At 40.4% G+C, this 21,972-nt stretch overlaps 1 protein-coding gene across 1 annotated transcript in view; it reads right to left on the bottom strand.

Annotated features, from left to right (window-relative positions):
- HTR4 (5-hydroxytryptamine receptor 4) overlaps positions 1-21,972 on the bottom strand; it is a 131,972-nt gene that overhangs the window by 59,633 nt on the left and 50,367 nt on the right. Inside the window, exon 5 of the mRNA XM_062189922.1 lies at positions 10,302-10,455. Coding sequence (XP_062045906.1) covers positions 10,302-10,455 — 154 coding nt within the window. The remainder of the gene's footprint in view (positions 1-10,301; positions 10,456-21,972) is intronic.

Here is a 21,972-nt window from a genome sequence, read left to right as displayed (position 1 = left end):
GCTTCTGTAAAATTCTTTTAGGATTTTGAGTGAAATCAGCATTTAAGGACTAGGGAAAAGTAACATCTTTACAGAGACAGTTCTTCGAATTTACAAATAGATAATTCTTCCCCTTTAAGTATTTTAATATCTATTTTTTCTTTGAAGATTTATTTCATTTATTTGAGAGGCAGAGTTAAAGACAGAGGGAGAGACAGAAATAGAGGTCTTCTATCCAGTGGTTCATTCCCCAAATGGCCACAAATGGACAGAGCTGGGCTGATTGGAAGACAGGAGCCAGCAGCTTCTTCCAGGTCTCCCATGTGGGTGCAGGGGCCCAAGTACTTGGGTCATTTTCCACTGTTTTCCCAGGTCATTAGCAGAGAGCTGGATCGGAAGTGGAGCAGCCAGGACATGAACTGGCACCCATATGGGATGCTGGCATTGCGGGCAGAGGTTTAGTCTACTATACCACAGGCACCGGCCCCTAAAATCTTTCAATAATATTTTATAATTTTCTGCGTAAACAGTCTACACATCTTTTGTAAAATTTATTAAGTATTTATACCATTATTCCAATGTAAATGATAACATGTTAAAATTATTATTCTGGGCCAGGATTGTGACATAGCAGGTAAATACCACCCATAATACCCACATCACATACGGGCGTTGGTTTGATTCCCGTATGCTCTACTTCTGATCCACCACCCTGCTAGTGGCCTGGGAAAAGCAGTGAAAGATGGCCCAAGTGCTTGGGCTCCTGCCACCCACATGAGAGACCTGGAAGAAGCTCCTGGCTTTGGCTTGGCCCAGCTCCTGCTGCTGCGGCCATCTGGGGAGTGAATCAGCAGATGGGAGATATCTCAGTATCTCGATATCTCGATGCCTTTCTCTGTATCTCCCTGTCCCTCCTTCCCTTCTTTTTCTGTCTCTGAATTGTGATTTCAAAATAAATATTTTTTAAAAATTGTTATAATAAATTGCTTATTGCTGGTATGTAGAGCTCATTGAGGATCTTTGTATTTTGGCTATATATCTCATAACTTTGCTAAAGCAGCTATTAAATAATATTTTATCTCTAGAGACTTTTGACTGTTTCCCATGAATGTTCATGTAATCTATAATGACAGTTTCATTTCTTCGTTTCAATCCCAGTACCTTTTTTTCTTGTTTTATTGAACTTGATAGGACTCCCAGTATAACTGTGGGGAAAAAAAAGTGATGACAGTGGACATCTTTGCTTCATTCAGAGTTTTAGGGAAAAGGAATCAGTATTTTATTATGAAAGAGGATACTTATGTTACGGTGGTTGGTTTGCTTGTTTCTGCCAATGCCCTCTATTGGAGGAAGCTCCCTCGTAGTCTTAGTTTGCAGAGATTTTTTTTTTTTAAATTATGAATGGATGTTGATATTTGTCCGTAATGAGATGGCCGTGTGAGTTTTGCCCTTCATTTTATTAATACAGTGAGTCACTCTGATTGTGTTTCATTCCTGGAATAAGCCTCACTGATGCAGGATACTGGAATACATTAGATTGATTTTAAAGACCAAAAATGGTTTCCCCAACCATGAGTACAGACAGCTGGCAGCTCTTAGTGAATTGCCTCGTCGAGGAACAGCCCTGTATTGAAGAGATTAGCTTAACCTAATATCACTGCTCCTTCCTGAGGTCAGCCTGCCTCTAGAGTGAATATACAAGGGAACAAAGATATGGGCTTCATAATATACTAAGTGTATGCACAAATAATAATAGCATGTTTTGTTTCACAGACCACAATCACCAGGCAAAACTCTCACCCCTCAAATCTAATCTTTTTTTAAAGATTTATTTATTTAAAAGTCAGAGTTACACAGAGAGAGGAGGAGAAGCAGAGAGAGAGAGAACAGATTTCGATCAGCTGGTTCAATCCCCAACTGGCCTCAATGGCTGGAACTGCATCTATTTGAAGCCAGGAGCCAGGAGCTTCTTCTGGGTCTTCCCATGCAGGTGCAGGGGCCCAAGGACTTGGGACATCTTCTATTTTCCCAGCCTATAGCAGAGAGCTGGATAGGAAGTGGAACAGCTGGGTCTCGAACCAGTGCCCATAACGGATGCCAGCATTGCAGGCGGTAGCTTTACCTGCAGCCCCTCAAATCTAACCTTTGAAAGGTAATTTGCTACATTATCTCATGGCATGCCTGTATTGTGTTATCTTTCTCATTTAATTCTTCTACTCACCTGCAATTACCTTATATATACATAAGTATACATATACATATATGTGTATATATATTTCATTCAATGTGCCATTTTACTGTGAATGTATTTAGAATCTTATAGTTGGAGATTATATTCTTATTGAATTCATATTTTTATCATTTCAAAATATATCTGTTTTGGGGTCAGTGTTGTGATACAATGGATGAAGCTGCCACTCGTGATGCCAGCATCCCACACTGGAGTGCCAGTTTGAGTCCTGGCTACTGTGCTTCCAATCCAGCTGCCTGCTAAGGTGCCTGGGAAAGCATCAGATAATGGGTCAAGTACTTAGGCCCCTGCCACTCAAGGCAGAAACCCGGATAGTGTTCGAAGCTTCTAGCTTTGGCTTGACCCAGCCCTGGCCATTGCAGCCATTTGAGGAATGAGCCAGTGAATGGAAAGATGTCTCCATTTGTCTCTGTGTGCCTCTCTCTCTCTCTCTCCATCATTCTGCCTTTCAAATAAATTACTTCATCCTAAATTTTATCATTGATAATAAGAAAGCTTCACCAGCTTTCCTTTGATGAGTACTTACATAGTATATCTTTTCCCCCCATGATTGTATTTTCAACCTTTAAGACATTTTATATTTAATGGGCCTCTCTGGCAAGTAGCATCTATTTGCATTTTGAGTCTGGCAGTCTTTGTCTATTAGTTTCTTTTCTATGAAGCATTAAGTCATTTAATAGTTATTAGAATCCCACAGGTTGACTTAACTTTACATCTACTATGGTACTATTTGCTATTTAACTTCTTTGTGTTTAGTTCCCTTTTTTCCTTCCTTATTAGCTTATTTTTGCAATCAACAGTTTTCTATATTATAACATTATATGTCCCTCTGTTAGCTTATTGTTTATACATTGTTTCATAATTTTTAGAGACTGCAATATATTATACACTACTTAATATATTTATTTCCTTGGCAATGTAAAGATCTTCTTTCCACTTATACACTCCACTTGAGTTTTTTATGATGCTGTGTTCATATATTCTAATTCTATAAATATTTTAAAACCCACAAGATAGTAACATAATTATGGTTGGAGTAGTCAAAATTCTTTTCCAGTACCTAAATATTCATCTTTACCAGTGTCATTGCCTTGCTCTCTTGATTGATGTGTGATGCTTCCCTCTGGGTTCATTTTCCTTTTGCCTGAAAAAGTCTCCATAAAGTAATATTTAGGACAAATTTGCTGAAAATTTCCCTGTTTTTATTTGCCTGAAAATATCTTTATTTACAAATTTGAAGAATATCTTCATTGGATTTAGAATTCTAAGTTGTAATTTTTCAACATTCCAAACATCATTCCATCTTAGTTGTCTCGGTTTCTCCTATAAACTTAACTGAAGTTTTTTTCTAACTGCCTTGAGGTTTACCTCTTCATCTTTTATTTTTCAACAGTTTTTAGCAACAAATTTCCCATATGAAATTTTCTAACCTGCTGAGGCTTTATATAGTTTCTTAAATGTGAGATTTCGGCTTTAATTTCTTTTGAAAAATATTTAGCTGCTATTTCTTCCTCTGTTACTTTTGTTCTATTCTTCCTCTCTTCTTGTGCATATATATACATATATATATATATGTATATATATATATATATATGACAGAGGTGCCTATAATTAGTATGCATTTAGCACTGTTCAAGCTGGATATTTTATATGCTCCTTAAATTCAGTTTACTATGGGTATTATCAGCTGTATCTAATCTACCATTCATCATCATACTTTTTTCTTTTATTGTACATATTAGCCCCAGAATTTTCTATTATCTTTTTTATAGAATCTAGATCTCTTGTAAATTCTTTCATGTTGTCCATTTTCTTTTTAACAACATTAACCATAGTTATTTGCAAGTGTTTTTCTAGTAATTCTGTTTTCAAGATGGTCTGTGGAACTGTTTGTATTGCCTTTTTATGATTTTGGGTTTTGGCCATTGGTTGCTTGTTTTGAGGCCTGGTAACTTTTGACTAAATGACAGACCCTGTTAGAAAAATTTCAGATGATCTGGAGGGTAGTGTCTTACTCCAGAGAGAATTTATTTTTCTGGCAGGCAGGTAAGATCAGGAAAGAACACCTCTACCACATTCATGTTGTGTTTAATACATTTTGAGAGCTATTTTTTTTCCAGTTCTCCCTTTTCTATAGGGTAGCTTTCTATTTATGTCAACTAAAGCACCGAGGATGCTTACTGGGCTCCTCTGCCTTAGGAAGTTCTCAGATCCAATCAGTGTACAACTCCCCAGCATTGCAAGACTGCTAAGGTTTCTGCCTGCTCTTTCGCTTCCCAGTGGATGCTTCTGGCTTATTTTCTGTTGGTCCGCTTTTGTTTTGTATATCTAGCCCCATGGATCCTCAATTTAGTAAACCATGCCTCCATAAAAATTATATGCTAAATTTCAGAGTCAGACTTAGTTGCTCAAGACCCAAGTATTTGGGCATTTTCAAACTCCACACAATTCTCCCAGTTCAGTGAGACAACTACAAGCCCAAGACTCTTGTTTTTGGTTCACCCTTTGTCTTTATCCGTGAATCAGGGAATACCCCAAAAGAAAAATGCAGAGGTCTTTTTTTCTCCTTGGAATCCTAGCTAATCAAGTTTTATGTGTCTTGGTTGTTTTCTAATTTCTTACAATAGTATTTTACTTTATTTTTGTGTTTCGTGTTTCGTTAGTTTTGATAGTGATGATAATTCCAGTCATCTCCAGAAACATAAATCTCTGTTATAACATGTTGCTTCCAAGACCACGTTCTATTGTTTTTGCTGGCCGGCCCTTCCTTCCAACCCTCTATCAGGGGCTCATCATTTCTTATACCTCTTCTCTTTCCTATCTACCTTCACGCCCCAGATCATCTTCTCTAGTTATAAAACTTCAGATAGCAACTAGTGTCTGAGAATATCCTACTTTTTTCCAGTAGGTCCACCCATCATAATAGGATCACAAGCTACTTGTCCTCCCCACCTACATATCCAGTAGGTACCTCAAATTTGTGTTGTCTAAACCCAGTATGTGATTCTCCCCATGTCATAAATCCTACTGTATCCATGAATTTTTCCATATGGATGGGTGGTAATCCATTCCAATTTTCAAGATGTTCTAGCCAAAATTGTGATTTTTTAAAAATTTTCTCATCTATAAAAAAGGAAAAAAATTCATGTAATTATATATATGTGTAGATATATATAGTTTTGGGAGCATAATACTTTACACCCTACCCTCCCTCTCTCCCTTCCTTATGCTCTCTCCTTCTTTTCTTATTTTTCTTTTAATTTTTCCTATCACTTTCCTCTCCCCATACTTCAGAAAATCTTTTTGGTTGAATCTTCAAAATATACGCAGATTTTAAACTTCAGGTTTCATTGTTAACACTGAGGTTGGAGCACCATTGACTCCTAGCCCTCGCCTCAGATTACTTTGTGATTACTTTTTAATAGAAGAGGCACAAAGAGTTGTGTTTTTTTTGTTTTTTTTTTTTGTTTTGACAGGCAGAGTTAGAGAGAAAGGTATTCCTTCCGTTGGTTCACCCCCCAAATGGCTGCTACAGCCTGCGCAGATCCGAAGGCAGGAGCCAGGTGCTTCTCCTGGTCTCCCATGGGGTGCAGGGCCCAAGGACTTGGGCCATCCTCCACTGCCTTCCCAGGACACAGCAGAGAGCTGGACTGGAAGAGGAACAACCAGGACAGAATCCTGTGCCCTGGCTGGGACTAGAACCTGGGGTGCTGGCGCCACAGGCAGAGGATTAGCCTAGTGAGCCACGGTGCTGGCCAACAAAGAGTCTTTTAAAATCTGATTCAAGTCATGTCACCCATTTGATCAATATCCCTCAATGGCTTCTCATTTTACTCATAATTAAAACCAGTGTCCTCCAGTAAAATAATGTACAAAGCCACACCTTATCTTTCTCCTTTATTTTTTTACTTACTCTTTTTCTCTTTTCCATTGGCTCTGCAACAGCCACATTAATCCCCTTGTTCTGTAAGCACATTCTGCCTGTAGTTTGTTCTTACCTAATTTTAAGTGCCATAAGACTTAGAATTTTTTTAAAGACTTATTTATTTGAAAAGCAGAGTTACAGAGAGGCAGAGGCAGAGAGACAGGTCAGTCTTCTATCAGCTAGTTCACTGCCCAGATGGCTACAATGGCTGGAGCTGGGCCAGGCCAAAGCCAGGAGCCAGGAGCTTCCTCCAGGTCTCCCACGTGGGGGCAGGGGCCCAAGGACTTGGGGCATCTTCCACTGCTTTCCCAGGTTGTAGCAGAGAGCTGGAGCAGAAGTGAAGCAGCTGGGACTGGAAGCGGCATCCATGTGAGATGCTGGCACTGCAGGTTGCAGCTTTACCTGCTGCGCCACAGTGCCAGCTTTAAGACTTGGAATTTCTTATACCATTGGTTTCTCATGTGCTTATAGAATGTAACAGGCATTCCATTAATCTTTCTTTAGAACAAATAAAGGAATGAATAGGGCAGTTACTATGAGCTTAGACTTTGAAATCATAAGATTTCCTTTACAAAATGAATATTGAACATAGTAACATTGTGATGATTTGATGGAATTTAAACATGTGAAAGGGGCCAACATTGTAGCTCAGCAGGATAAGCCACCATTTATAACGCTGGCATCCCAAACTGGAGCTCCAGTTCGAGTCCCAGCTCCATTTCTAATCCAGCTCCCTGCTAAAGCACCTCAGAAAGCAGTGGAAGATGGCCCAGGTATTGGGCCCCTGCCATCCATGTGTGAGACCCACATGGAGTTCCTGGCTCCTGGCTTCAACCTGACCTAACCCTGGCTATTGCCATCATCTGAGGGGTGAACCAGAGGATGGAAGATCTGTCTGTCCCTCTCTCTGTCACTCTGCCTTTCAAATAAATGAAAAATGTATTTTTTAAAAATGAACAGCTTAATATATTGTTTATAAAATAATAGTGGTGATAAAAATATTAAAGAGTCTAATTTTAGGGATATAGTTGAGAAATAGTATGAACACTGCATTTTCACTTTTTCTTGGTTCTTTCACTGTTTAAAATGATCCCTAAGCATAGTGCTGAAGGCTACTTTGTGTTCCTAAGTCCAAGAAGACTGCCATGTGCCTAACAGAAAAAATACATGTGTTAGATAAGCTTTGTCCCAGTATGTGCTATGGTGCCAGGGCCATGAACGCAAAGTCTATGAGTCAGCAATATAAATTAAATGTGTGTCTTTAAACAGAATCACAGAAAATAAAGTTATATACTGATTGAGGAAAATATTGAGAGCAAGCGCTTGAAGAATCCTGATCCTGTATTTCCCCGAGGAGCGAGGATTCAGAACTTGCTAATTTAGTGTTTACCGAGCCTTTATAAAATGTAGTCATTGCAAATAACAAGAGTCAGCTGTAACTGTGTTATTGCCAGCTTCTCTCCAGGTAGACTGAGTGTACAATTGAGTGGAGAGATGAGTATTAGGCATGTTCCTAGATGCCCCGTTCCAGTTAGGTGAGGCACACAGGAGATGCTTCTATTTCACTATTGTAAGTGAACGAAAACCGCTAGGTTATCTACCTGGGAAATTCTACATTAGGAGAGAGCAGTGCTGAGCCCTTAATACAAATTCCCGATGCACAAAAGCGATGCTCCCAAGACACTCCATTAAAGTTTAGCATAAAAATTAGGAGCACAGACTCTAGAGTCCAGGAAGTCTGGACTCAGATATACTCACCACCACCACCTACCAATGACTTTAGCTAACAACCCCACTGCATTATAAAATGGGGACAAGGATAGAATCTAGTCCATAGAGTTGTGATGAAGCCTGAGTGAGGTTCACAGGAATAATGATTAACATTGGGCTTGATACACAGTAAGTGTGCTGTATCTTAAGTAAGTGTTCAACAGTCAGAATAATGGATCACAGTAATGACAAAAAAAATCATGGCCAGTATCATTCTTGAAGTAATAATAATGGTTGGAAACTTGGATTTTTACTTCAACTAAAAATGATAAAACCGTTTGAAAGTGGGATGTTAATCAAGATCCACAGGACCTCCGTGAATGAATTTTCTTTCTTCTCCACTCTTCTGCCTGTAGCATTTCTTTTAAGATTGATTGATTGATTTGAAAAGCAGAGTTAGAGAGAGGCAGAGAGACAGACAGAAGTTTCCTTCTACTGGTTCACTCCCCACATAGCAGCAATGGTCACAGGTAGGCTGGTCTGAAGCCAGGAGCCTAAAGCTTCTTTGGGGTTTCCCACCCAGGCCATAGCAGAGAGCTGGTCAGAAGTGGAGCACCACGTACTGGAACCTGCACCCACATGGGATGCCAGCACTGCAGGTGGTGGCATTACCCGCCTGTAACATCCCTATAGAAGCCCATGGAACGCTTGTTCTTACACACTGCATGCAAATCCTGGTCCAGTCAGGTTTGGATGTCTCCTGGCCTTCACAAAAAATGAGGCAGGATTGAGGGTGAGGGAGTGGTGAAGAAAGGTGGGGGCAGTTACCTCTCCTGCTGCTCCCATTGGTCCAGAGCTTATTCTCAATCTTTCTTCCCCAATCTCCATGTACATGTAGAGGAGTCTGGGAGCAATTTTATTAAAGTCACTACCTGACTACTTCCTGTGGGAGCAATGAATCCAGGTCTGGATTTAAGCTTCATCATGACTTCAGTATGTCAGAGCTGAAGGATTCTCAAAGATGATCTATGCAAGGAGGAGATAGTTTACTTATGTATGAACTGGACTAGTTCAAAGGGTACCCAGACATTTGACCAAACATTATTCTCAGTATGATGATATTTTTATGAGATTAACTTCTAATCAAAGTAAAGCACATCATCCTGCCCTATATGGGTGGGTCTCATCCGGGCCCTCAAAGGCCTGAATAAGAAAGTAAATTTCTGCTACCCTTCCTGCCCCCACCGGAGTCTTTAATGCTCTCCTGCCTTATCCAAAGCAACGGCATCCAGCTTGCAGACTACAGACTGGGCAACTGTCAACCTCCACATTCAAGTGAACCAACTCCTTGTAAGAATGTCCTTCTCTTTTATGTATACACACACACATACACACACACACACTGTACTGGTTCTCTCTCTCTAGAAAGGCAATACACCAGGTAAACCCTCCCATCCCCATGGCAGACACCCTTTACCACTGAGGACCAAAAGGTGTTCTTATTATAGCCTTTCAGAAATGGGGCATTGACAACATTGGTCCAGGGTTCTCTTCATCTCTGGCAAAGTCCATCCATGTAACATGCTTTCTCTGAGTCAATGCAGGCCTTAAAGACTCTCAGAAACAGAGTGAAGGTCTCCTGGGTTATATGACACACCTCAGGCCCATGGGTCTTAACTGCTAACCTTGGGATGCCAGCTTTGCTAACTGTGTGACACTGGGTAAGTTATTTAATCGTAGGAGGCTGGCTCTTCTCATTAGTGAAATGGAGAAATAAGTGTAGTTTTTCCAAAAGGATGCTGTCAGGATTATATATAAAGTATGCAACATACTATATAGCATACAGTAATGTTAAAAATATTTATGACATTTGTTAAATCAGTAAGGCAGACTTTATTCAAGACTCACAACAGGTTAATGAAATCGTTGTGATGGGGTTTTATACCAGTGTAGAAAGACTGGGCTCAGTTCTAAACATAGCACAGGCATGTGGAAATTTATAATCAAGGAGCAAAGTGGAGGGATGGGAAATTAATTACTAAGAGGAAATCTGGGTGTAAAAGAAGGATTCTGGCTAGTCCAACCTAAAAGGATTCTTACTGTACACAGGCCAGGGTGATCAGACATCATCTGAGGGGTGTGTGGAGGATGATGACATCAACTATCAATGTAGAAGGATCCTTGGTATTACAGAACAATGTAAAGGTAGACATGAATACTCAGAATTGAGAGTTGAGTTGGGAAGAGGATTGAGAGGAGCCTGACTAAAGTCTTGTCAAGGAGAGGCACCTTGTCAGCAGGCATTAGAAACTGTCACTCAGACCACTACCAAAATATTTCTTCAAATACCCACCCAATCTAATACTATTGGTTCATTTTGAATTCCAAGCAAAGTTTATTACACAGTAAACCAGGGGGCTCTGCATGAATACTCACCAAATCAAGTATGCCAATGTTATTCCAGCCTTGCATAATAGGGAGAAAAGAGATAAACATGGGGATGACCCAGCAGCCTCCCAACATCAAGGCGATGCGCAGAGGCGTCATCTTGTTCCTATAGACCAAAGGCTGGCAGCAGATGGCATAATACCTGGGGAGAGAAAAAAGCAGGTGGGGCCATGGGCAAGGAGGAAGGGGAGGGAACAGGAAGGGAGAACAATAGGTGAGGTAGAAGAGAGGGAAAGAGAAGAGAGACAGAAAAGAGAAAATATAGAGAAAAAGACAGTGGAAAGGGCAATCAGAGAAAATAAATGAGGGAAAAAAAAGAATAAATGAAGAATAAAAATGGAGATCAAATAGGAGAGAAGGGGGAAGAGAACAGAGGAAAGAAAAAGCAATTGTACAACGTTATATTGCCCAGTTAGTTTCTGTTAAGATACATACTCTAGATCGCAGTTGAAAATCATTGCCTAGAATAGCAAATCCAGTATCTGTCCTCACCTCCCGCTGTGTGGGGGAGCTCAACACACACCAGAGGCACAAATCTAACCCTTCCCTGAAGCCTGGGCTCAGGAGTTTCTATACAGCCTCCTGGGCCTCCGGGTCTAGGCTCGGTAGCCCCCTTCATCTCAGCTGGAGGTCACCTGCGCATTTCCCTGCAGCTGGGATCCAATAACTATCTCAGATCTGCCCTCTTCCCCTTGATCCTTGTCTGTACTGGGGTAATGCTCCCGGGTCATGTTCCTTAAACTGTGGCCCAGGGATTTCTCTTCTTTCTCCACTCGGCACCAGACACCTGAGGAGGCCATTTTACAGTGCAGATCCCAAGGGTCTCCTGAATTGGAGGCTGTGGGGAATGCGCCCGAGATTGCATGTTGACCATCAGGAGCCATTACTGCTGTTTGCTAGGCATACCCAGTTCCCTCTTTCCAGGCACATGCATTTCCTGGCCTCCTTAAGTTAAAGGGGCCAAGTGACTTGTTCTGTCCAGAGTCATGAACAGAACTGACATGCACCCATCTGGGACAGACCAGTTAAGTTTTTCTTCTAATGTCGAGAAAATAGAATTTTAAGTATTTCTTGTTCAATCATTTCATTCCTGCTGATTGAGACTACCTCACTCTTACTTATCAAGCTCTTATCTCCCTTATGGGACTCACTAATCGCCCATTTTTGCGTATACCTTCTGCCTCTGGTCCTAGCTTTCTTCTTACCTCCAGAGGTTCAGCTTGTCCTAGTAATGGTCTTGTCTCTAATTCCCTACTGCTCCTGTGTGTTACGGCAGCTTTGGAGATCACCTTCCAGGCCCAGGCATAGCATGGAATTTGATAGCAGGCAAAAGACTACAATAAGCCTATCAGCTATTCCTCTTTGGAAAAGTAAAAAACTGAAAGCAAAAAGGCAGCCTGGGGGCTAAGCCTAAGAAGGGCTTGCTCAGAAAATCACTTAATCTACAAAACTGACATGGTAGCAAAGTCTGACTGAAGGTGACAGTAACAAAGTCATGATAAGTTTTTATTTTGTCATTACTTTTGATTTGTAAGAAAATTAGAGGGGCAAACTTTTAAGAATCTCAATCATCATCAGAAGTTTAATAACATAATTAATGATGAATTTGGAGTGGATGAAAATAGACCAGTGTTCCTGACTTACAACCATTCACCTTGGGATTTTTTCAAATTGATGATGAGTGCTAAGTAGCAGAAACCATACTTTGAATTTGGATCCTTTCCTAGGCTAGGTTATGTGATAGGATAATCTTTTTTTAAAGGCTTATTTATTTATTCTGAAAGTCCAAGTTACACAGAGAGAGAGGGAGAGATCTTTTATCAATTGGTTCACTCCCCAGATGGCTGCAATCGCTGAGTCTAGAGCAGACTAATTCCAGGAGCCAGGAGCTTCATCCAGTTCTCACATGTAAGTGCAGGGGCCCAGACACTTGAGCCACCTTCCACTGCTCTTCCCAGGTAGTAGCAGGTAGCTGAATTGGAATTGGAACAGCCAGGACTTGAACCATATGGGATGCCAGCCTCCCAGGCGGTATCCTTACCCACCGTGCCACAAAACCAGCCCTAATAGGAAAACCTATTGTGACGTTGGACCACAGCTCCCAGGCAGCCCCTCTAGCACACGGTGAAATAACTGGTACTGTACAGTGGCTATGATGCCCAGTAGGTTAAGTGTACTAAGTGAAATTGAGGAGTATCTGTACTTTTTAAAAAAGAACAAGAAAATTGTTACTTCACTTTTTCTGCTAAAGGATAGAATCACTTCATTTTTAATCCTTCCTCATTGCTCTCAGTAATAGCATTCCAATCCTTAGAAATTATCTCTTTGTTGCATCAGAATTACTAGGAAATGAAATAATAGGATTCTGACTTTCTATCCAAGGAGTTACCCAATCAGACCCTCTCCTTGGACTCTGAACATCAGAGTCATACAGAGACCAGAGAGTCAGTGGAAGTCCCTTGACTCTAGCACTGGCCCTCTGAAGTGCCGGAGCTTAACTCCTGCTGCTCAGCTCCTTGAGGACCACTCGTATCCTTCAAGTCTTGATTCTTCAGATCCATCTCCAAGGAAATTAGTCACTTCATATTGTTCGAATACATTCCTTTTCTGCTTAAATTGGCATTATGGGTTGGATTTTCATCTCTCTCTTCCAAAGATAGGTTGAAGTTCTAACCCTCACAACTTTGGAATGTGACTTCCTTGGGAGTAATTGTTTACAGAGGCAATCAAATTAAAATAAAGTTTTTAGAGCGAGCCCTAATCCAATATGACTGATGCCCCTCCTTCAAAGAGGGAAGATTACCATGTAAAGACAAAGAATTACAGTGACACATTTGCATGCAAATACCAAACAGTGCCATCAAACCACCAAGTCAGGAACAGGATAGGAAGAAGCTCTCCCCTACAGTTTCCAGAGGGAGAATGGTTCTGCTGATATCTTGGTTTCAGCCTTCCAAGCTCTAGAACTCTGAGAAGTATTTGTTGTTCTAAGCCATTTAGTACTTCGTTATGATAGCTTCAGAAAAGTCATACTGTTAGCTGAAAGCAGTCTCTGTTGCTTGTAAACAAAATATCCTGCTTCACACAGCAATACAACTGGCTTCTCCATCATGGATACATTTTGTTGTGAGAATACTTTGTTTTATCCAATACACTAACAGATAATAGTCAAGTTGTAACACTCAAATTGATCTGCCACCCTGTAGAAGTCAATAGAGGGAAGAACAGATATTGCCTTATCCTTGCTGACTCACTTCTTATTTTTTTGAGGTTTAGCATGAGGTGCCAAGGTTATTAAGACAACCCTGTATTCCAGGAATTTTGGTTGGGCCTCCAGTGTCACAAAATCCAAAAGTTCAAAAAGACAAGCTTGAATTAAATATCCTGCAGGCCATAAGTTTAGTTTGAGGAAGTAGAATGTCTTATTTAAGATTAAAGATTTTTTAATTTATTTGAAAGAGAGACAGAGAGGTCTTCCATCCACTGGAAGTGGCCACAACAGCTGGAGCTGAGCTGATCCATTTAAATTCTCTATTTAAAATTAACATTACGTAAAGGAAGGCAAAGAATTTTGAATTTATCTAAGTGACAAGTAAGGCTATGAATTTTAAAACACTCAATTATGTTTAGGTATATGCTTTACTTAAATTCTGTCTATTTTCTTCAGTCTGGCATTGTCTTACCATAAAAATATTAATTTTTTTAAATGGCATAGCTTAGAGAATGTAAGGCTCTTATTTGGAGCTCAGATTCGAACACAAAAAGTTTCATCTATGTTGCAGATTTTTCTTTTTTTTCTTCTACAGACCTTCTACTTAGGGAATACAAACTTCATGCATTCCATAAATGCAACTTTAGGAATACAGTGAGTCTTTTGACCATACCTACCCTCCTTCCCAAACTCCCGCCCCTCTTCCTCCTCCCTATCCTATTCCCATTTTTATTTTTTACTAAGATCTATTTTTAATTAACTTTATATACACATAGTTTAACTCTATACCAAATAAAGTGTTCAACAAATTGTATAAAAAAACCAAAACCTGTTCCTCAATACTTGAGACAAATGCTGTTCAAAGTCATTGCATCTCTGTCAGTTTCACTTCCATAGAGTACCTTTTAGGTGCTCTGTTAGTTATCACAGATAAAGAAGAACATACGGTATTTGTCCTTTTGGTTCTGGCTTATTTGACTAAGTATGATTTTTCCAGTTTTATCCATTTTGTTGCAAACAACAGAATCTCATTTTTAAACCACTGTGTAGTATTCCATAGTGTACATATCCCATAATTTCTTTATCCAGTGTTCAATTGACGGGCATTTGGGTTGATTCCATGTCTCAGCTATTGTGAATTCAGCTGGAATAAACATGGAGGTTCAGATAACTCTTTGATATATTGATTTCATTTCCCATGCATAAATTCCCAGGAATGGGATAGCATGTCAAATGGTAGGTCTACATTCAGATTTCTAAGATATCACCATACAGTCTTCTATAGAGGTTATGCCAGATTACATTTCTACCAACAGTGGATTAGGGTACCTTTTGCTCCCACAACCTCACCAGCATTTGTTGTTTATTTCTGTATGAAAGCCATTCTAACTGGGGTGAAATGAAACCTCACTGTGGTTTGATTTGCATTTCCCTGATGGCTAGTGACCCTGAGCATTTTTTCATGTGTCTCTTGGCCATTTGTATTTCTTCTTTTGAAAAAGGCCTGTTTCAGTCCTTTGTCCATTTTATCTGGGTTGTTTGTTTTGTTGTTGTTGAGTTTGACCTTTTTATATATTCTGGTTATTCATCCTTTATCAGTTGTATCGTTTGCAGATAATTACTCCCATTCTGTTGGTTGCCTCTTCGTTTTGATGAGTGTTTCTTTTACAGGGCAGAAGCGTCTCAATTTGAAAAAATCCCATTTGTCAATTTTGTCTTCGATGGCCTGTGCCTCTGGGGTCTTTTCCAAGAACTCTTTGCCTATACCAACGTCTTGCAGGGTTTCCCCAATGTCCCAATGTTCCCCAGTGTTCTCTCAGTGTTCATGGTATTGGGTCATAGATTTAGGTCTCTATTTCCATTTTGAATGTATTTTTAGGCAAGGTGTAAGATAGGGGTCTTGCTTCATACTTCTGCATGTGGAGATCCAGTTTTCCCAGCACCTCTTGTTGAAGAGACTATCCTTTCTCCACGGATTGATTTTAGCTCCTTGGTCAAAGATAAGTTGGTTGTAGATGTGTGGGTTCATTTCTGGTGTTTCTATTCTGTTCCATTGGTCTGTGCATCTGTTTTTTGCACCAGTATCAGACTGTTTTGATTATAACTGCCTTGCAGTGTGCTTTGAAATCAGGTATGATGAAGCCTCTGGCTTTGTTTTTGTTGTATAAGATTGCTTTAGCTATTTGGAATCTCCTGTGTTTCCTTATGAATTTCAGGGCATCATTTTTTCTCTGAGAAAGATTTCCTTAGTATTTTGATTGGTATCTCATTGACTCTATGAATTGCTTTAGTAGGATGGACATTTCGATGATACTGATTCTTCCAACCCATGAACATGGAAGATTTTCCCATCTGCTGGTGCCTATTTCCTTCTTGCATGTTTTCTAATTATCATCATAGAGATCTTTGACAGCCTTGGTTAAATTAATCCAAAGTATTGGATTATTTTTGTAGCCATTGTGAATGGGATTGATCTTAGAAGTTCTTTCTCAGCTGTGGCATTGTCTGTATACAAAGGCCCTTGATTTTTGTGTCTTGATTTTATATCCTGCCACTTACCAAACTTGTCTATGAGTTCCCACAGTCTCCTAGTGGAATCTTTTAGATCTCCTATATATAGAATCATGTCATCTACATTGGGATAGTTTGACTCCCTCACTTCTGATTTGTATCCCTTTGATTTCTGTTTTTGCCTAATGGCTTTGGGTAAAACTTCCAGGACTATATTGAATAGCAGTGGTGAGAGCGGGCATCCTTGTCTGGTTCCAGATCTCAGTGGGAATGCTTCCAACTTTACCCTAGGCAATAGGACACTGGCCGTGGGTTTGTCATTAATTGCCTTGACTGTGTTGAAGAACGTTCCTTCTAAACCCAATTTGCTTAGGGTTTTCATCATGAAACAGTGTTGTACTTTATCTGAGTAGATGCAGAGAAAGCATTGATAATCATGTGGTTTTTGTTCTTCATTTTGTTAATGTGATGTTTAACATTGATTGGTTTGTGAATGTTGAACCATTCCTCCATAGCTAGGATAAATCCCACTTGGTCTGGGTGAATGATCTTTCTGATGTGTTGTTGAATTCATTTGGATAGTATATTGTGAGGAATTTCGCATCTGTATTCATCAGGGAAATTGGTAGTTCTCTTTCTATAGTTCTGTTTGTGTTGTATTGTTGTCAGCTTTAGGAATTAAGGTGATGCTGGCTTCATAGAAGGAGTTTGGGAGCATTCCCTCCCTTCCAGTTGTCTTGAATAGCTTGAGAAGAATTGGAGTTAGTTCTTCTTTAAATGTCTGGTAGAATTCAGCAGTGAGGCCATCTGGTCCTGAGCTTTTTCTTTGCTGTGAGAGTCTATTTATTGATTGAATTTCCATCTTGGTTATTTCTCTGTTTAGGTTTTCCTTGTCCCCATGGCTCTATTTAGATTGATTGTATGTGTCCAGTCTGGGAATCTCTCCATTTCTTCTAGGTTTCCCAATTTGTAGACATAAAACTCTTTGTAGGAATTTCTTAGGATTATTTTTACTTCTGTGGTGTCTGTTACATTTCCTTTTTAATCTCTAATTTTATTGATTTGGGTCTTCTCCCTTTTTTTTTTTTTTTTTTTTTTTGTTCATTGGGCCAATGGTGTGTCTATTTTGTTGATTCTCTAGTTTAAATAATTCCTTTTCTCCTCATTTTTTGTTTCATTTGCTGCTGTTTTTTTCAAGGTCCTTGAGATGCACTTACATTTTCTTCATGTAGGTACCAATTGCTATAAACTTTCCTTTTAATGCTTTTGCTGTATCCCATGAGGTTTGATAAGGTGTTTTGTCTTCCTTCATTTCCAGAAATTTTTTGATCCCTCCCTTGATTCCTTGAATGAACCACTGTTCACTCAGGAGCGTGTTGCTCATCTTCTATGCGTTTGCGTATGTTCTAGAGATTCTTGACCTGCTGATTTTCCAGCCTGATTCCATTGTGGTCAGAGAAGATGCATGGTATTATTATTATTTTTTTTTAATTTGCTGAGACTTGCTTTGTGGCCTAGCATGTAGTCTATCCTAGAAAGCTCCATGCACTGGTGAGAAGAAGGTGTGTTCTGCATCTGTAGGATGAAAAGTTCTGTAGATAGAACAAGTGGACCTAATGGCTATGTCCAAAATGGTGCCCACCCTCTCTTGGCTAGTCACAGGACACCAGTGCCAGGTGATCAGGGAGAGAGAAATGTGCCCCCTTTTTTTGCCCTCTAGGTTGGTAGATAGACTGTCTTTCACAGGGCTCCAAGCTCCAAGGGTCATCTGGCCATAGCTGTAGACTGCTGCTTTTTTTTGCTCATGACTAGGAAGCAGGTGCTACTGGCACCCAATGGCTAGATGTCAAGGGTGCTACTAAACATCCTACAATGTACAAGGCAGCCCCCAACAATGAAGAATGATCCAATCTATATGGTTAACATAGATGAGGTAATTTTTCCCAATAACATGGGCTCAATTTCCTCCGTATGTGTAATCATGCATCATCACCTCTTGAGAACAGGGGCCCACAATGGGAGCCTAGTATCCTAATGCATCCTTTATAGATGAGTAAAGACAACTACATTGCTTTACACTCCACCTATGATAACTTCACACAACCTAGCAAATACCCAGTAGTAGCACAAGATATTGGTGCTCCCTTCAAGAGCTTATGATCTAGGACAAAAGCTGGGGAAAGTCCTCCCTTGATCATAAGTTCTTTCCAGTTTTTTTTTTTTTTTTTTTGACAGGCAGAGTGGACAGTGAGAGAGAGACAGAGAAAGGTCTTCCTTTGCCGTTGATTCACCCTCCAATGGCCATCACTGCTGGCGCGCTGCGGCCGGCGCACCGTGCTGATCCGGAGCCAGGAGCCAGGTGCTTATCCTGGTCTCCGATGCAGGTGCAGGGCCCAAGGACTTGGACCATCCTCCACTGCACTCCCGGGCCACAGCAGAGAGCTGGCCTGGGAGAGGGGCAACCGGGACAGAATCCAGTGCCCCGATTGGGACTAGAACCCGGTGTGCCGGTGCCGCAGGTGGAGGATTAACCTATTGAGCCACGGCGCCGGCAGATCATAAGTTCTATGAGGGCAAAAGTCATTTACCTTGCTCACCAGTGTACCCACAATACCAGATACAATGACAGATGCAGAGAGGATGCTCACAAATAGTGACTGAGGGTTTTCTATTTATTCAACCATATCAATTGAAATATATTTCATTAAAGTGGGCTAACAGGGTGGGCATATAGCCTAGCCATTAAGATGCTTGCATGCCATATCAGAGTGCCTGAGTCTAATGTCCAGTTCCAATTCCTGACTCCAGGTTTCTGCTGATGCAGATCCTTGGAAGCAATAGTGACAGGTTGAGTAGTTTAGTCTCTACCATTCATTTGGAAGACCTGAATTGTGTTCCCAGCTACTGACTAAAGTGCTGGCCCATCATAGTCATGATGGGCACTTCAGGAGTAAACAAGTAGATAAGGAGCTCTCTCATCGTCTCTTTCTGTCTCTCAAGTAAAATTTGAAAAAGATACAATAAAATCAGATTTAAAATATGCTGCCAAGTTTTAGAGATGTGAAAGGTCTTAAGACCCTATGCAGGGGATGGTAATAGGCTTTCTCCAATAAGTATCTTAAGTTGGATTTGAGTGACTAGGTAAGGGTGATGGAGAGGAAGAAAGCACAGCCCAGGTGCTATAGATAGCACAAAGAACTGGAAAGGGAAATTATATGTATGAAACACATCCACAAAGTCACAGAAACACAAATTAGTGTATGGTTCCGTCTTTGTGAGAAAGTAGAAGAAAATAAGCCTGCAAAGGCAGCCTAGGGCAAGTCTCAAATCAGTGGCTTTCAAACCTTATCTTACGCCAGATCATCTAGAAAATTTGTTAAAACACATTTGCTCCTAAAATTTGCATTTCTGATACAGTCCCAAGTGATGCTGTTGCTCATGGATTGAGGACCACACTTTGAGAATCATTGTCTTGGAATTTTTTAAGATTTATTTGTTTCTTTGAAAGGCAGAATTACACGGAGCGAGGAGGAGAGAGGGAGAGAGAGAGAGTAAATCTTCCATCTACTGGTCTCACTCCCCCAAATGGCTGCAATGGCCAGGTTGGGCCAGGCCACACTCAGGAGCCAGAAGATTCATCCAGGTTTTCCAGGTGGGTGGTAGGAGTCCAGGTAAATGGGCCATTTCCCACTGCTTTCCTAGGCACATTATCGGAGAACTGAATCAGAAGTGAAGCAGCTAGGACAGGGACCAGTGGCCATGTGGGATTCAAGAACTGCAGGCAGCCACTTAACCCACTGTGCCACAGTGTCAGTCTCTGTCTTAGAAGTTTTTAATGATAGTTTAGGAAGACTGACAAAACCTTTTCAACTGGAAAATGTCTACCACAACCAAAACTGTTTTGTGATTTTCAAAAAGAGCTAATCTACATCAAACTCAAGAGATAGGTTGTTGATTCACAAACTGGATGGGTCCTGTTCAAAAGGTAAGCAATGTTGTCTCATCTCAAACAGATTAATATCCTTCTGCAGAACATTTCTCATCTTTAACCAGAAAACTTTTATAAAGTGTTTAAATGATGTTCAAATGACAACTGAGGATCCAGATAGCCAGGATTTTCGAAGTAATTTCTTATGTGAAACATTTCAAAGTATTGCTCATAAAACTCCATTAAAATGCCCCTTGGTAGACTAGCCACCTGCAAATGTGTGATCAAATTGCTTTTAAATGTCTCTGGGGACACAATTTGACAGCTCCTAGAAGATAGCAAATATTTTAAGCTCCATACTAATCCCTTCCTTGCTCCTCCTGCAATTAAGGAAAATTCTACCTCCTCACTTCCTGTCTTCCCAACCACAGCAAAGTAAAAGCAAGACAAACAACTCGGAATCCTAGATTTTCAGCATCAGTGGGGATCTTAGCAATCAACTTTATCTTCACAAGTGAGTACGACCTCCCCACTGCCTGAGCCTCACATTAGCTTTAGAATGAGTTATGTAATATCCCCTAATCCAGTTTCCTCAGCTGTAAAGTAGAGATTATTATGATTCCTTGTTTCACTGTGAGAATAAAATATGTTTAAAATATAGCATGTTCCTAGAATATAAAACTATGTATACATAATAACAACAATGGGGATAAGTTTTAAGCACTGTATCATTAGGTGATTTCATCATTTCACAAACATCATCGAGTATAATACACAAACCTAGGTTTCTTACCCAATATAGCCCTAGAGGCAGTTAAGACACAGAGTAAACAGGAGGCTGTTGTGAGTGTTATCACAACATACTTTTTTTTTTTTTTTTTTTTGGGACAGGCAGAGTTAGACAGTGAGAGAGAGAGAGACACACAGAGAGAAAGGTCTTCCTTCCGTTGGTTCACCCCCCGAATGACCGCTATGGCCGGCATGCTGTGCCGATCCGAAGCCAGGAGCTTCCTCCTGGTCTCCCATGCGGGTGCAGGGCCCAAGCACTTGGGCCATCCTCCACTGCCTTCCCAGGCCACAGCAGAGAGGTGGACTGGAAGAGCAGCAACTGGGACAGAATCTGGTGCCCCAACCAGGACTAGAACCCGGGGTGCCGGCACCGCAGGTGGAGGATTAGCCTAGTGAGCTGCGGCGCCGGCCATACAACATACTCTTTTAGAGTAAAATTGTTTCTCTCTAAGTTTAAAGACTCTACTCCAAACTAATAATTACAAGTATGACATAGTGAATACATAAGCCAATAACAGTGATTTATTATCACGGATTATGTATTGTACATAAGTGTATGTGCTATACTTACATTGGATGGGCAGCTCAGTAGGTTGATTTTTACCAGCATTAACAAACATGTGAATACTGTTTTGTCTAAACTTTATGATGGCGACCATATCACTATGCAATAGGAATTTTCAGCTTCATTAGAACTATAATTGGTTATGCAGTCCATCATTGAGCACAACATTGTCATGTATTGCATGACTGTGTGTGTGTGTACATGCATTTGTGAGTTTTGTGCTCATTCATTTGGAACTATGAACTCCAAATAATTTAAAAACATAACATAGAAGTCACTTGGTTCAACGTCTCTCCCAGTCACCGATTCAAAAAAATGAATGAATAGTTCCTTAAAGGGGAATGAAAGCATTGAGAGCATAGTGCCTATGGGCAATGGAGCTGATTGTGTATAAGACCTAGTGATCATACACTGTTATTTAAGTCATTGTGTTTTGGGGTGGGGGAAAGAGATGACCTCTTTCCAGTGGTAATTGCAATTCACCCTTTAGAAGGCAGTCCAGCCACATTTTGTGGCAGAGCTCTGAATGCAAAGATCTGTCTATCTTCTTTCCGTAATGGATTTTGTTCTATTTTAGTTCCTATTGTTCTGATTTGGTGAAGTAGATAAGAGAGAAAAGCATCATCAGCTCCAAGAAAGAACTAAAGGCCTCTTC

Source organism: Lepus europaeus, chromosome 4 (genome assembly GCF_033115175.1).
Source record: "Lepus europaeus isolate LE1 chromosome 4, mLepTim1.pri, whole genome shotgun sequence".
In the NCBI taxonomy this organism is placed as follows: Eukaryota; Metazoa; Chordata; class Mammalia; order Lagomorpha; family Leporidae; genus Lepus; species Lepus europaeus.
Note: the sequence above shows the minus strand (reverse complement) of the source record. Positions and strands in the feature narration are given on the sequence as shown.